This window comes from Pteropus medius, unplaced genomic scaffold, assembly GCF_902729225.1.
Source record: "Pteropus medius unplaced genomic scaffold, Ma_sr-lr_union100, whole genome shotgun sequence".
Lineage (NCBI taxonomy): Eukaryota > Metazoa > Chordata > Mammalia > Chiroptera > Pteropodidae > Pteropus > Pteropus medius.
In genome coordinates, this window is record NW_024352786.1 from 1,944,513 (window position 1) to 1,962,001 (window position 17,489).

Genomic DNA, 17,489 nt, shown 5'->3' on the forward strand with positions numbered 1-17,489 from the left:
TATACTCCACAGTGGGATTGCTGGATCATATGGTATTTCTATTTTCAGTTTTCCAGGGACCTACATACTATTTTCTATAGTAGCTGCACCAATTTACATTCCCAACAGTGCCCAGGGTTCCCTTTTCTATAAACATTTGTTATCTGCTTATCTGTCTTTTCAATAGCCATTCTAACGCACATGAGGTGATAGCTCGTTGTGCTTTTGATTTGAATTTCCCTGATAGTTAGTGATGTTCAGAGCTTTTTCATGTACCTATTGGTCATTTGTATGTCTTTTTTGGAAAAATGTCTATTTAGTGCCTCTGCCCATTTTTTAACCAGATTGTTTGATTTTTCGCTAATGAATTGTATGAGTTCTATATATATTTTGGAAATTAACTTCTTATCGGACATCTGATTTTCAAATATTTTCTCTCATTCTGTAGGTTACCTTTTGTTGATGGTTTCTTTTACTGTGCAGAAGCTTTTCAGGTTGATGTACTCATGCTTGTTTACTTTTGCTTTTGTTACTTTTGCTTTTGAGTATCAGGTCCAAAAATTATTGCCAAAACCAATGTCAAGGAGCTTGTTCCCTGTATTTTTTTAGTTCTTAACCTAAGGGCCTGGACAACAGTCAAAACAACAGAAAATTTAATGTTCTCCTTTTTCCTAACATACGCAGGACACAATCCCATATACTTTTCATTATTATTTTTGTAGATTACAAAAATATTCATTTGTACCATGAGAATGAATCTATCAGAGGTAACTATAAAGTTATCTTATTATTAATAGAGGCATTATCTTAGGAAATTGACAGGGAAAATGGCACAAACATAGAGTTAATAATAAGTTTCTAGAATAATGAATATCTACATAGAATCTCCAGAGTTGAAGGCAAGATGGTTGAGAAGGTAAAAACTCTGCCTTTCATGCTCCTCACTCCTACTCATAACCACTGAGTACCAAAAGAATATTTGCTTCACTCTTAGGAGAGGATCTTTAAGGTGATGAAAACAACTCTCTATTTAGGAAATGTGGTTTCTAGGTCTCAAGAGAAATCCTTAGGAAAAATGCTGCACTTAGGTTTTCTCATAAAAGTGATTTTTAGCTTATTTTAAACTGTGGTGAAAGATAATAGTGTCCAATGTATAATATTTGGAAAGCAAAGAAAGATGACAAATGAGCTGAGAAGGGAAATCCAGGCTTGTATCTTTTGCTGCCGAGTTTCTAGTTAGAGTGAATTAGAATTCTTGGGAAGGATTGCAGAGGCTGGAGATGGGCTCAAGCAGCAACAAGTCGACACTGTGTCACCCTCCTGCTTTTGGATACCATATAGCCACTGTAGAACCCTCAGGTGTTAGATTTGTAAAACAGCTCCCAAAATAATTGGGCTCTGAGTTTCAATCCTAACTCTATCATCTATAACTGTGTGATTTGGGAAAGTTACTTAACCTCTCTGTATCTCATTTTCCGTATGTGTAAAATGAGATGATGACATTTTATATCTACTTTACAAAGTTGTAAGGATTGAGTTATATTGAGTAAATATCAAGGATAGCACTTGGAACATTGTAAATGCCAAATTAGTACTAAGTAGTCATGGTGGTATTGGTGATACTTATTGATGTTTCATCTTGATTCACGACAAATTTGTAAACCTTGACTTCTGTTTCCTGGTTGTTCCCTCATTTAGGAAAAACTACGCCAACTACGGGATTGCATTATCGGGAAAAGGCCTGAAGAAGAAAATGTCTATGGTAAGTAAAATTTGCCTGTTATTCAAAACTGATAGGATGATGGAGTGGAAAATGCAAGAACTATAGAGTTAAACACACCTGAATTCATATCTACATTTTATCACTTCTCATCTGTGTAACTGGAGAGTGTCTTTAATCCTTGTCTGCAAAACAGGAATAATTATACACATATCTAAAAGTAGTTTTATGAGTTAACATATAAAATACGTTCACCTTCTCTGACCCATAATGAACATTCAATAAATGCTAGTAACTTCTTTTTCCTTTGATTTCTATGTAAATTGCAAACAAGATAATTCTGCTCCAATTTCTTTTATATATGAGCCATTAAATTTTTAAGGAGTCATACTTTTTTAATAAGGTAGAATGATCGCAATATAATCAGTTCTTACAATTGTCCACATGTGGATTATCTTAAATTGTAAATCTTGTGTTGCCTTCCCTTGTAGCTAGCACGCTTTTTGGCGATGCAAATTCCTCTTGCTAATAATTAACAGTTGCTTCAGGGGGGGAGGACACTTATTTTAATGTTAATACAAACCAACCATTATTAAGATGGTAAATCTTCTCCAAAGATAAACAACACATTCCAAAATTGAAAATAAATTATGTTCTCACTATCTGACCGCTCTTTCCACAAGTCCATACTCCTGTACAGATAATTAAAAACTTGAAAGCATTCATCTCTTCCATTTTCAATAATGTTTCATAGCTTTTAGCTAGTGCTTCTTGTTGAAATTCACCCTGTTAAAATTCATTTTCTTTTCATATTATTAGGTTGCTATCTACTTTCCATGGAGAATTCTTTAAGCTCTTTTAGAAATGTTTTCTAAAACAGAAATATACTTCCTAAAATAATTAAGGTTATAAACATGGGACTAATTTACAGAAAACTGAGTTCTACAGACCTCCATTCTAATGTGAAATAAGATCAAAATTTTGACAACGTATAAAATTACAAAATATCTGAATAATTTTACTAAGGAACATTAAGTATAGTAGTAGTAGTAAATAATATTTTTTGACTCTCTACTATACGCTTAATATTACCTTATTAATTTCTTACAATAACGTTTTGAGGTAGACATTAGTTCCAAATTATAAATAGGGAAACTGAGACTCTGAAGAACTAAGATGTTCAAATTTGTCTTCAGATTAGACACTACAACCCATTTCTGTTAGAATCCAAAGTCAGTGCTCTTAATCATTGATGTCTTAGTTAGGAATCAGCTAGTTCTACTTCTAGCCAAAGTGGAATAAGTAGTACCAGATAAATTCTCCCACTGTATAGAACACTCATACTGGTTAAAAACATAAGAATTGATTTCAGAGAGTGTACCATAGGTAACCCAAGGCTATAATCCCAGAGATGAGCAAAGTTTATGAGGTGGATCTCTTGATTTCCCAGAGACTGATTTCCTGACTACAATCTGTTCAAAGCAGGCCAATCCTGTTGAACTGAGGAGAAAAAGATCAGAAATCAGTGCAGCTAAAGATGCTGGAATGTGTGTGGTGAGTCACTGAAGGGATAGCTGTGTAGAGAGGTAACCTCAAAGAGAGTGAGAGCCTCCATAAGTCTGTGGCTGAGAGAAGTATACAAGTGCAGAACAAGACCTCTCAAGGCATATAAGATAGCAGTTTCTAGGGCACTGAAAGCAGAATAAAGACACTAGAGTTTGAGCAAAGCCAAGGAAAACCCACATCGGGATATTTGATTCCCTGCCTAGCCAGAGTGGAAATGTCTCCTTTGTTAAATTACCTAGAATCTTGCTGTGACCCAAGAGATGTAACGAGTAAGGACCATGACTTAGAGTAAGACCTACTCTAGACCTGCCCTAACAACACCTAAAACCAAGCCCCTATAAGAGCCACATGGAAGACAGAAAAAATAATAACAATAATAATAATAATAATAATAATAATAAATAATATTTTACATCTACCTGCTTTGTATAATTTTGAGTGTTCTTCATTCCTTAGTGTGGATGTGAGTGTCCGTTTTTCATATCCCTTCACCTTGTATGACATTTTTAGCATTTATTATATTACAATTTTGCTGTCTGTGAATCCTCTGATTTCATTTATCTAAAAATGTCTTCAATTCAACAAAATTTTGAAGAAAATTTTCTCTGGATATATAATTCTAAATGGCCATTTTTCTTTTTAGCATTTTAAAGGTATTATTACATTGTCTTTAGTCCTCCATTATTTCTGTTAAGAAATTAGTGAATATTCTTTTTTTTTCTCTGTATGAAATGTGACTTTTTTCTCTGGCTGCTTTCAAGCATATCTCTTTATCTTGGCTTGAAGTAGTTTGATCATAGTTGTCTATATGTATGTCTCTTAAGAGGCTAATTGTAGATTTTTTTGTTCTTTTTTTTTTTTTTTTCAAAGTTATTGGAACTGTACGGAGGTGATTTATATTAAATTTGGCAAGTTTGGGCCATTATTTCTTTTAAAACGTTTTGCCCTAAACTCTATCTTTTTTCCTCTGCTACTCATTACATTAATGCTAGATCATATTATATTGACCTCCATGTCTCTGAGGCTCCATTGTTTTTCAAAGTCTTTTGATTTCCCTGTTTATCATATTGGATAATTTCTATTGTTCTTTCTTCAAGTTCATTAACTCTTTTGTTATATCCAATTTGCTGATAAACTCATCTGATAAATATTTTATTTCTTTTATTATAATTTTAATTTCTACAATTCCTATTTGGTTCTTTTATAGTTTCAATTTTTCTGCTGAGATTCTCTATTTATTCTTTGATGACCATATCTTTTATTAATTTAATTATATTTATCAAAGCTGCTTTGATGCCTTTGTCTATGAAAGTGAACAATGGGATCATCTCAGGTTCAGTTCTTATTGATATTTTCTTTTTTTCTATGAATTATATTTTCCTGTTTCTTTGTACCTCTTCTTTTTTAAAAAAAAAAATGAATGCTGGACATTACATATAATCTGTTGCATATTCTGAATTTTTTAATATTTAATATTTGTAGATGAGTGTAGGTTCTTGTTTTAGCAGGCAGTTTGACTACTGACATGAACTTGTATAGTTTGGGCTTTATGCTTTTTTCATTTTTGATCTATAGAAAGCCCAATGTGTTTTCTAAGGCCCTCACTGGAGCTGAGCCTACACTTAAGGGGGAGTAGATTATAACATATAAAGAAGGAAAAGATATGAAGTTAACCATGCAAAGACAAGGGATCCAGATAAATGGAATTATGTATTGTAAAAATTTTATATGGTGAAGTTCAAAGTATGGAATGTGAAGAATCAGGTACAAAGAAGAGAAAAAGGTAAGGTAGGAAGTGCAAAGTATCAAGTATAAGTCATAAAACGTCAAGAGGTACATTATTGTTTCTAAATAGACTCTGATAAGTTAAAATTCATAATTTAGTTATAAAGCAATCATAAATAAATGGACAATAGATAGACAGATGATGATGATGATATAAAGATAGAAAGATAGATGATAGATAGATAGATGATATATAGATAGATAGAAAGATAGATGATAGATACATACATACATACATACATACATACATACATACATACATACATAGATGATAGATAGATAGGAAACTAATAGAGGAAATAAAATAAAGCATTAAAAAGCTACTTTATTTACCAAAAATAAAGCAGGAGGTTTGCAAAAAGGAATATAAACAAAATGGATTAGTTAAAAACAAGAGCAAGACAGTAGTGTTAAATTCAGTCATATCAATAATTATGTTAAATGTAAATTAATTAAATACTTTATTTAAAAGGCAAACTTTTTCAGACTGGATAAAAAACTAATACCCAATTTTATGCTATATAAAAGACTTAAATTTTAAATATATGACACAGATAGTTTGAAAGTAAAGAATAGTAAAAGATTTACCATGCCAATACTACGCATAAGAAAGCTGGCACAGCTATAGCAATATAAGACAAGATAAACTTCAACACAAAGATTATTACAAGAGATAAAAGATAATATTACAAAATTGTAAAAGGGAAGTTCACTAGGAAGATATAACAATCCTAAATATTTGTGTCCTTTACATTATATATGTATTTATGAGTTTTATAAAAACTCATGAAGCAAAATTTGATAGTACTCAGAGATGTTGTCACCACTTCCTTACTAAATGATAGAACAAATACACAAAAACCAGTAGCAATAGATCTAAATAACACTTTCAATTAACTTGACCTAGTTGACACTTGTAGAACAAGACATTTAAAAAGTTCAGAAGACATGTTTGTTTAAGGTTTTCATGGAAGGTTGACCAGGGTACGAAACATGCTGGACTATCAAAACAGTTTCAATGAATTTCAGAAGATTCAAATCTTCAGAATATGTTCTCTGAAAGACTTTATTCTTTTGAAATCATATGCTTTTACCACAACAAAAACATATTACTATTTACTTAAGAAATTAGAAAAATTTCTCAAAATATTTAAGAACTAAATACAACATTTCAAAATAACCATAGAACAAATAAGAAATCACAAGAAAATGTTTCAACCTGAATGATAATGAAAAACATCAAAATTGTAGAATACAGCTAAAACAGAAGACAAAAAGCTTAAGATCAGTGATCTAAGTCTTCACCTTAGGAAACTGAAAAATAAAAAGCAAACTTAATTCAAAATGAGGTAAGAGAAAAAATAACAAAGATAAGATCATAAATTGATTTAAAAAATAAGATATAAACAATAGAAAAAATGAACAAAACCAAATATTAGTTATTTTAAAACATAACTAAAATTGTGAGCCCATGGCAAAAATGATCATGGAAAAAAGAGAAGAAAAGATTCACATAAAGCTGGAATTAAAATGAGGCTATTACAACAGATATTACAGACATTAAAATGATACTAAGGAAATATAATTTAATCTTTTCCAATACATTTAACAACTTAGACAAAAAGAACAAATTAATCAAAAAATAAAACTGAAAAAAATTACTCAAAATGAAAAAACTGTACTTCTGTGATATATATACCTCTTTGCATAGTCTGACATTTAGAACTGTGTTAATATTTTGAATAGTCAACAAACAAGGATGGAGTTGAGAAGAATAGAAAATAGAATATAAGCAGAAGAAAATTAACCTGATGATATGACAAATAAATAACATAACCACACTGAAGGGTGCTAGAAAAAATAAGTAAATAAATTTAGAAAACAACACATTCTAAGGCTAAAATTAAAAGAAAAAAGTACATAAAAATCATTTTATACTTCATTTAGTAGGGCTTATTTCTCTACAGGGGTACAGTTTAGCAATTTTAAAACTACTTTATATATATTGTAGGATTGAGTAAATAAATAATAAATAAATGAACAAACAAACTATGGATAATGAGAGCCAGGTTTCCTATTGTCACAGAAGGTAGTTACAACTAAAGAAAGAACGAAGCCTAGAATGAATCTTGTGGTATTGGAATGGAACTCATGGTTCTTAATATATATGGAGAAATAGAGTTGTACATGTATATATATATACATTTTTTTTTCTTAGTCCTGTCTGCTGAGAGGACCTAGAAGCAATGACACCCAGCATCAATGAGCACATCTAGCACCTCGATCTTAGTTTACAAAAACAAATGGCCAATAAAAATTTGAAAAAATGCTTAAAATTATTAATCATTAGGAAAAAAACAAATTAAACTACAATTAAATATCAATATACAACAAGTATAATGGCTAAAATTTTAAAATATTGTCAAAGTTGGGTGATTAGGATATTTAACTACAATTAAATATCAATATACAACAAGTATAATGGCTAAAATTTTAAAATATTGTCAAAGTTGGGTGATTAGGATGTGGAACAACTGGACATGTATTGCATGCGTTGCTGATAGGAGTGTGACATGTTGTGACAACTCCGGAAAAGTTAAATATGGACTTACTGTACAGCCTAGCTATTCCCTTACTAGATATTTTTTTCAAGAGAAATAAAAGCATATCACCATCCGAAGACACGTTCACAAATTTCATAACAGTTTCATTTATTACAGCCAAATTCAAAATAGTAATCTGAATGTCTAATAGGAGAATAGATAATTATATTGTGGTATATTCATACAGTGGATTCATATTACTTGACAATAAAAAGGAATACCTACTATTACACATAGCAACATGAATGAATCTCACAGATATTATGCTGAGTGAAAGATACTAGACACAATGGAGTACATGCTATCAGATTTCATTTTTCTGGAATTCTAGATAAAACTAATCTATAGAGATAATCAGGACAGGTGTCATCATGGGTAATAGTGGGGTGAGGATGGATGTAGGAGCTCAAGGGGGTTTTCTGTGGAGATGAAATGTTCTCTATCCTAACTGGCTGTACAGATTTGTGAAAAACATACACTTAAAAATGTTTGAATTATACTGTATGTAATTATTACAGAAAATGTTAATTACAGAAGAAAAAAAAAAAGGAGTAGTCCAAGCTATAAGAATGGCAAAACAGAATAGCAAGCTTTTATTAAGTGTCAAACATAACTATAATCATAATACCTTGGGACAAGCATTAGGAGGAAAAAGACAAAAGTAATAAAAAATATGATCTCACACTTAGTGGATAGAGGTTAGTATTTTTTAAATCAGATTGTGAAATTTCATGCTCACCTTTAAGACAAGTAGTCAAATAATAAAAAGAAGAGAGTTTAGAATAAATATTGAGAAAAACTCAATAGAATGTGCTTTTTTTTTATCTTTTAGATAAACTCATCATTGTGCACCACCCAAATGGTAAGTCCTTGGTATTTATTGAAGGAGCTGGGACTAAAACAAAGCACATATATACCAATGTCAATGTAATTTGAACCTAATATGATTAGGCAGGTCAGTGTAAAAGTTCTAAAAAATAGATTTTGTGTTTATGTGCAAAACCACTTGACATCCAAAATAAATTGTGAGGTATTTCTAGAATAGCAATGCTAGAGACATTGTTATATAGTAAAAGTAGCATGTACTTTGAACTCTAATTGACCTGTCTCTTCACAACTTACTAGTTGTGACCTTTGACGAGTCACTTGAACTCTTTAGGCCTCTGTTTCCTTATATGTAAAATGTAGATAAAAATTCTATCATGGGAATTGCTATAAAGACTGATGATGACATATGTAAATAAGAGCCGATGTTTATGAATGGGCATTATTGACAGAGCAAATGAAATTGAATAACGCTCGAGAGAATGATTCACTTCAGTGAAAGATTCACTTTAGTGATGGGGAGGAATGCGTGCAGAATGTTGAGAGGGCAAAGAGGAGCCAGAGGGAATAAAAAGAACAAACTAATCAAAAACAGACTCTCAAATATAGAGGACAATCTGGTGATAGCCAAAGGAGAAGGAAGTTGGGGAGCTGGGAGAAAGGGGTGAAGGGTTAAAGAAGTGCAAATTAGTAGTTGATAGACGGTCATGGGGATAGGGAGCACAGCATAGGGACTGCAGTTAGCATTGATATAATGGCTAGGTGGAGAGCCAGAGGAGAGAAAGAACAATTAGGGGGATTGTTTTATAAACTACATAAATGCCTAACCAATGTACTGTATACTTGAAACTTATAAATTTTTTTTAAAAAAGGTACTTTGCAATTGGCTAATCCAAGTGTAATCAAGTGGAGGTCATTATTTAAAGGTGTTAAATTGTTTCTAAGCTGAAGCAACTCCTCAGTATCCTTTCTAAGTCAATCTTTACGGGTAGGAGAAATTAATAGTATACTTGCCAAGAGTGCCTTGTCAGTATGACCTGTTATTTCTTTAGCAATTTTTCTCTTTACCTATATCCTACTCTTTGAATATATAACTTTTTTAAAGTGCTGAATAAATGAACTATCAAATGTGGGAATAATTAAAGAAATAGTAACAGTTTGTATTTCTAGGTAACGAAAGTGTCCACAATGAAAGTATGTTATATAGCATACCCTTTGGCAATAAGGTAGGTTGTATTTACCTTAATTTTTATAAAATGCAAAAAAAAAAAAAAGATCTTTATTGAAAAGAACGTAAGAGCCTTCTATTCTAACTATGCTTTAAAATATTCTGACAAATGAGAATAAAATAGGTTATATAAGCATTCCTGTGCAAAATACATGATCGGTAATTTAAAGAAATTAACTATTTGGTGAAAAGCAAAAAAAGAACTCAAAGGAAAACAGCATTGAAGCCAGCATGTGACTGAATTTTACATTAATGGACCAAATAAATCTTAGAGAAGGTATGAATACATCTTCTTTAGCAATAAGAATATGATGAGTCTATTTGAATCACAATGTATACACTCCTTAAAGTCTAGTTATAGGGAAAAAATTTAACCCCAAAATATTGTTCTTTTAGAGTTAACTGAAAATAAATTGCTAATGAGAAGGTAAAAATAACACTAAACAAAGACAGCAGCAATTGAAAATCAAGATCTGTTCAAGACAATGTTGATAATGACTTGACCACAATTTTTTCTTCATTAAAATTACATTATTCCAATTATCTATATATGTGATGTAAGAAATTTGTACTGTTTGTTACCCACAATCATCTGGCAACTGGATTAACTGCTAAAATCCAGCATTAGAGCCTGTGGTAAGTTCTCATAATAAACCAATTTTAGCGTACCAAATTTTAATAACCCTAAATCTTGCTAATGTTCCAAATATGTCATAAGTAATCATGAAAGTCATTCACCCTAAAGAACTGATTGAAGCAGTTGCATTTCTGGACCATTCTGTGGCCCACCAATGAGCTATAGACCTAATGAGTCTACAATACATAACTCATTGGACTCAATCAACTGTGGCAGTTGTTAGTTGTTAGGTAGCACATTGGCCCAGGAATTTTTGAAAATATCTTTGTCAAACAAAGATCCTCTACATTATTTAAAGGATTATACAACCATGCCATGTTGTCCTTGTTGTTTTGGTGGCAGGGAGTAAGATTTTGGATAAGAGGAAAAGAATACAAATTCCCAGCGCTTGAGCTGTTCTCCCTCAAAATGGAAATAAAATTTGAACTCAAGGACTTTGATGTAGAGCTTTACAATGATTGAGCTTTACAATGATTCTTTCCTTTTAAAATGGAGGACTATCTTGCCAGTTGAGATTTACAATGATTCTTTCCTTTTAAAAGTTGAGCTTTACAATGATTCTTTCCTTTTAAAATGGAGGACTATCTTGCCAGTTGCCTCTACAGAGCTGTTTTTCTGTGACTGTGAAAGGCAACTATGACTTTGTCATGTTTCTTTGCTCAGCCTTATAATGGAGAAGTGCTAGCACTGTCTCTTTTTTTTTCCTTAGCCTCCAGCTCGACTGCAAGTTGAAAAGGAATTTGGTTTCTGTTGCAGAAAAGATCACTAAGGAAGGTAAAACAGCTATATTTTTTAAAAACCTGAAGCAAGTTTATTAGGGAATTGAAGAAATAATTTGTCTAGCAAACAGAATACTTTAAATATTTCATTTTCTTCTCCTGAAAGAATAAACATGTGTATTTTTCAAGTTAAAGGTGATTGTTCCTTAGAAAGATTTATGTATAGGGGTGATTTTATGCTAGCTAATCAATTTCAATTGATGATCCATTATTCACTAATACATTTCCTGTGATCTCATTTTCAGGTTATTATTATGAAACAAGAATCTGCAGACACTGCTTTCTGGGTGAAACAAGCTTGCATTTGGATTGCCTTCTATCTTCAGGGCAAATTTGTACTATGAAAGCAAAAGAAATCCTCTGGATTTCAGATTTTGTTATTACCCCAATTTATTGGCATTGTATGTGCATCAGATGAGTATATCAAGAGTAAAATTAAATGCCATAGAGCAGTTGCATTCTTTGAAAATTCTTGCATGTTACAATGTTCTTTGCTATTGAAGCAGCTATTTTCCATTTAAAAAATTAAAGAAAACGAGTAGAGAAGTTAAATGCTCTGAGGCATTAACCTTAATAAATTGCTCCTTCTGTCCTTAGTATAATCATGAAAATACAAATTTGTTTGGTACATATTTGCCTTTTCAGTGGCTGGTCCATTTTCTGAATTTCTCTTATTCAAAACTCTATTATTACCATATTATATTTGCAGAAACTTTTCCTTATTTAGTGCTTATTTGCTTATAATCCTGAGAATATTATTTTTCTAACTTTCTGTATCTCATATTAGCAAAATTTTCTACAACCTATATTCCTTATTAAAAGGCTTACAATTTCATCAATTTATTTCTTAGGTGCAATTTACTAGCTTAGAATAGAATGCAGTTTTATCATTCTATTATTTACATGAAAAATTGCTGCAAATAAAGTGAATGTTTAAAGCTATGCCTGACTTTTCAAAACCAATGTATGAGAATTAACCACTAAATTCTTCTGCTTACCAATTTACAGAGGGAAGTCTACCAAAATTATTTCAAGTAACTAAACTTAATTTTACCATGTAGGGCCCATAAAGTAGAATAAACATAAATGATACTTTTCTAGCTTCTAAACAGTGATAGGAATGTCTGTTTAAAGTGATTCTGCAAAACATTGATCATAGGTTTCTCAAGACTATCAACATTCTTAAATAAGCTCAAGTTTTAAAAAATAATAGTTTAATTAATCCCTATAGAAGGTGCTTTTGATTGTGACATTTGGAAATTTAGTCCTTAGTTTCACATCCAAGCTTTCAAGAAATAGCCTGCTGTTCCACACACTGAGACCCCACTTCTGTGCACTGTCCCACCCAAATGGTTAGGAAAAACACTAAGAAAACTGACTTCTATAATTTTCTCCATCTATATACAATGTAAATGTTTGTATCATTTCTAAAGTAAGAAAATCTCGACTGGCCTATGACTAATGCCTATAATTCAGCCATTGGCTTTATTCTTATTAAAAATGTGAAATTATTAACTTTCCTATTTATAATGCAATTAGATCATTTCTTACCTGAGATTTCATATTAAGAGTGGAAGCAAGAGAGATAAGGCCTGAGTGTTACTCCTGTCTTTAATGTAGATGGAAATCTAAACTCAGGGCCTCTAGATATTGCTCTTATGAACTGGGCTAATAAAATAAAACCGAGGCCAAAGCATCTTTAATGACCTCTTTCCCTAGACACTCTAGCCCTTAAAATCTTGCTACTTTGTCACCACAGAGAAACATGGAAAAAGAAACCTAAAAATCACTGAGGTCTTCCTTATGCTTCCTGTACTGTGACTCCTCCCATTCTTGGCTGATTAGGCTTTGCCAGACACTAAGTTGGTTAGAAAAGGTTGAAGTTGGGGGATTAGAAGGAGTCTGTATCATATCTGTTGCATGGAAAGAAGTGATGAAAAGTAGATAAACGCAAAAGCAGAGGGAGGGTAATCTAAATTTAGGAATGATCCCAAGTGAAAATGCTCCCTAAGGAAGCAATATATATTTTTTATTGTTTATTGGGGTAACATTGGTTAATACAATTATATAAGTTTCAAGTGTACATTATAATTTGACATCTGTATATTCTATTGTGTGTTTACCACCCAAAGACCAGTTTCCTTCAGCTACCATATATTTGATCCCTTAAATCTTCTTTGAATGTTTGATAGAATTCACTGGTGAAGCCATCTGGTCCTGGATTTTTACTTTTTGGTAGGTTTTTGATGATTGTTTCAATTTCCATACTGCTGATCAATCTATTTAGATTTTCCAGTTCTTCTTGATTCAGTCTAGGAAGGTTGTATTTTTCTAAGTACTGATCCATTTCTTCTAGGTTATTAAATTTGGCGTTATATAATTTTTCATAGTATTCTTATATGATCCTTTGTATTTCTGCGATGTCATTCATAATCTCCCCCTCTTTCATCCCTAATTTTGTTTATTTGTGTCCTTTCTCTTTTTCTTTAGTGAGTCTAGCCAGGGGTTTGTCAATTTTATTAACCTTCTCAAAGAACCAGCTCTTTGTTGAATTTATTTTTTCTATTGTTTTTTATTTTCGATTTCATTTATTTCTGCTCTAATTTCGATGATTTCTTTCTTCCTGTTGACTTTAGGCTTCGTTTGTTCTTCCTGTTCTAGTTTTTTAAGATAAAGTGTTAGGTTGTTTATTTGGCCTCGTTCTTTTCTTTGGAGATAGGCCTGTAATGATATGAACTTTTATGACCACTTTTGCCAGGTCCCAAAAGTTTTGATTTGTTGTACTATCATCATTATTCATTTCTATGTATCTCTTGATCTCTCTTTTTATTTCTTCTCTGACTCAATTATTCTTCAGTAGCATGTTGTATTTATGGTTCTTCCTGCTTTCTTTTTGCAGTTGATCTCTAGTTTCAAAGCATTATGATCAGAGAATATGGTTGGTATGATTTCAACCCTCTTATATTTGTTGAGGCTGTCTCTGTGTCCTAGTATATGGTCGATTCTTGAGGATGTTCCATGTGCACTAGAGAAGGGTGTATAAGCAGCTGTTTGGGAAGGAAGGCTCTGTAAATGTCAATTATGTCCAGTTGGTCTAATGTGTCATTTAAGGATGTTATTTCCTTATTGATTTTCTGTTTGGATGATCTGTCCATATCTGACAGTGGGATATTTAGGTCCCCTACAATGATAATGTTTTGGTCTGTTTCTCCCTTTAGTTCTGTCAGTAATTGCTTTACATATTTCAGGGCTCCCTGATCGGGAGCATAGATATTAATAAGTATTATGTCTTCTTGGTGCATGATTCCCTTTATCATTATGAAGTGTCCCTCTGTATCTGTCTTTACCTTTTCTATTTTGAAGTCTGTTTCATCCAATATTAGTACCACTACTGCTTTTCTCTGAATACTATTTGCTTGAAATATCATTTTCCACCCTTTTACTTTGAGTCTATATTTGTCTTTGGAGCTGAGATGTGTTTCCTGGAGGCAGCATATGGTTGGGTTTTGTTTTTTAATCCATTCTGCAACTCTGTGCCTTTTTATCGGTGAGTTCAGTCCATTTACATTTAGGGTGATTATTGAAATGTGAGGTCTTCTTACAACCAATTTATCTTTTGCTTTCTGGTAGTTCCTTGTTTACATTGTTTCCTTGTCCTTGTTTCTGTTTTCTTTATTTTGGTTGGCTTTCGTGGGTTTTACCTCTGGTTCTTCTTGTTTTATGTTATATACTTCAGTTCTGAATCTTTAGTGAGTGATTATCATTACGAATATGTAAAGGATAGTTATATATATACAGTTGTCCATTTTCTTCTGCACGTGCCTTATCTCCATTCCCCTTTGTGAATTGGATATTTGAATCCTCCCCTTTTCAGTCATTGTTATCTCAGTTTGTCCCTATGTATGCTGAACTTTCAATACTATCTTGTTATAACAATTCTCTTATTATTATTTAGGCTTATAATGCCCTGCTCTTAGTATGGGTTGCATTTCTCTTCTTCCATTTGCCTGATAGTCACTTTACGCCTAATTATGTTTTTTTTTTTTTTTTTTTTTTTTTTTTTTTTTGTCATTTTGTTTTAGGTGAGCTGATATCTTTCAGTATTTCCTGTAGTGCAGGCCTCGTATTGGAGAAATCCTTCAATTTTTGTATATCTGAAAAGGTTTTAATTTCTCCTTCATATCTAAAGAAGAGCTTAGCTGGATACATTATTCTAGGCTGGTAGTTTCTTTCACTTAATAGTTTAAATATTTGATTCCACTCCTTTCTGGCTTGTAAATTTTGCACTAAGAAGTCCGAGGATAATCTAATGGGTTTTCCTTTATACGTTACTGTTTTCCCCTCCCTGACTGCTCTGAGAATTCTGTCTTTGTCATTGATTTTTGATAATTTTAATACAATGTGTCTTGGTGAAGGCCTTTTTGGGTTGAGATAATTTGGTGTTCTGCTGACTTCTTGAATTCCAAGCTCCAGCTCATTCCTTAGATTTGAGAAATTCTCATCCACTATTTGTCTGAAAATGCTTTCTAGTCCCTGCTCCTTTTCCTCACCTTCAAGAATGCCCATTATTCTTATGTTTCCTCTCCTGATGGTGTCAGATAGTTCTTGAATTTCTCTTTTATTATTTTTCATTCTTCAGTTTCATTTCATTTTTCAACTCTCGCCATGTGTTTTTTAACCTCCAGAAGATCTATTCTGTTCATTTTTGAGGGTTTCAATCTCCTTGCCCCGCTCAGCTAGTTGTTTTTTTAATTCTTGAAATTGTTGATATGACTCATTTTGGATCTCACTGAGTTTTTTCAGAACTACCATCTTGAATTTTCTGTCCTTTAAGTTGCATGTTTCTATGTCTGTAAGCTTATTTTCTGGAGATTTTTCTCTTTCTTTCTGAGATGCCTTGTCACTAGGTTGTTCATGGTGTTTAATAGATTATTTCTCCACCTGGGCATTAATGGAAGTGTATTCTGCTGTTTTTCCAGAAAGGTTTATTATATAAAGGTCTCTCTTTAGCCTGTTGCAAAGAAGGTGCTTTTCTTTTGGTTTCTAGTAGGTGGTGTCTAAGCTTCTTTGATCCCTGCTTTATATAAAGCCTTAATAAAACTTTTTAAATTTACTTGTAGATATTTAATTATGCTCACTACCCTCAGTTTCAGTCCCTGTCAGTGTCAGCGACAGTCTCAGCAACGTTTGCTCAGATTACTCTGGGGCTCCAAAGTGATAGGTCTCAGAGGGTATGGGGGGAGGGGCCCTCTGCTTTGGGAATTGAGGGCTGTGGCTCAGCCTCGGTTTTGTAACCACTTCTCTGCTTTCTGCCCTAATGACTAGGCCCTGCAGCAGGCTGGCCCTGGGAAGCTTACAGCTTTCCCAGGCAGCACTGTTCAGGGAACTCGCCGCTCCTTCTCCCCTCCCCTTCTCCTGCAGGTAGCTTTGGGGGCTGCGAGAGGCAGCTTCTTTATTTCTCCCAGACCACTGCCTGACACCCAGGGTTCTGACCTGTGGTAGCTCTTATGTGCAAATTCCACACTCAGATATGCTGGTGTGCAGTTTGGGTGTTTTATGTTGAGTTTTAGATGTTCATCTTATTGTTGTTTCAAGGGGAGAGATCTGAGGATGTCTCTCATTCCACCATGTTTCCAAAGATCTCAGAAGCAATATTTTTAATCTCTGGGCTTTATGCCTATCAAATATAAACTACCCAACAGAAGCTTTGCCTTATTGATGGAAAATCAGAGGACAAGAGCAAAGGGGCAGGGACATAGACTAGAAAGACATGAACTTTTCTTAGAGATTTTGGGCATTTCTCAAAGAGCTCTCATCACTGCCAGAAAGGGAAGACCTCCATGGGAGATCTTTTGAAGATTCTGTGCTGATTCTGAAAGCCTGAACAGCCAGTAGCTAATATACCTTATCTTTTCCTTCATCCCTTCTTCAAATCAGATTTGTTCTCAACCAATTATTCCTAACTTTAGCCAAGAACCAGCTCCATCCTCAGATTCTTAAGTTTACCAGGACTCTGACTTCTGGAGAAATTTCAAAGGTACTAAATGTTGTCAGAAGAGTTTTATGTTTAATATTAATTCATTTATTTTCTACTAGTCAATTTTTCCAGGATAACAAAGAAGAAGCATCTAGATCAGTGGATTTTAAATGAGACAATTTTGCTCTCCTTGCCCCAGATGTTTGGTAATATCTGGGGACACTTTTAATTGTCATACTGCAGAGAAAATACTCCTGGCTTCTACTGTGTAAAGACAAGGGATGCTAATAAACATTTTATAATACACAGGACAAAGAATTTTCCAGTCTAAAATGTCAAAATGTTGTCTAGATCTTGAGAAACCCTGATCTAGACTATAAAATAAAATGA

At 32.9% G+C, this 17,489-nt stretch overlaps 1 protein-coding gene across 1 annotated transcript in view; it reads left to right on the forward strand.

Moving 5' to 3' along the window:
* Positions 1-11,591, forward strand: part of BANK1 (B cell scaffold protein with ankyrin repeats 1) — a 267,758-nt gene extending 256,167 nt beyond the window's left edge. The window contains exons 13-17 of the mRNA XM_039848882.1: positions 1,678-1,741; positions 8,486-8,515; positions 9,649-9,704; positions 11,053-11,117; positions 11,368-11,591. Of these exons, the coding sequence (XP_039704816.1) occupies positions 1,678-1,741; positions 8,486-8,515; positions 9,649-9,704; positions 11,053-11,112 (210 nt within the window). The 3' untranslated portion in view covers positions 11,113-11,117; positions 11,368-11,591. The remainder of the gene's footprint in view (positions 1-1,677; positions 1,742-8,485; positions 8,516-9,648; positions 9,705-11,052; positions 11,118-11,367) is intronic.
* The last annotated feature ends 5,898 nt before the right edge of the window (positions 11,592-17,489 follow it).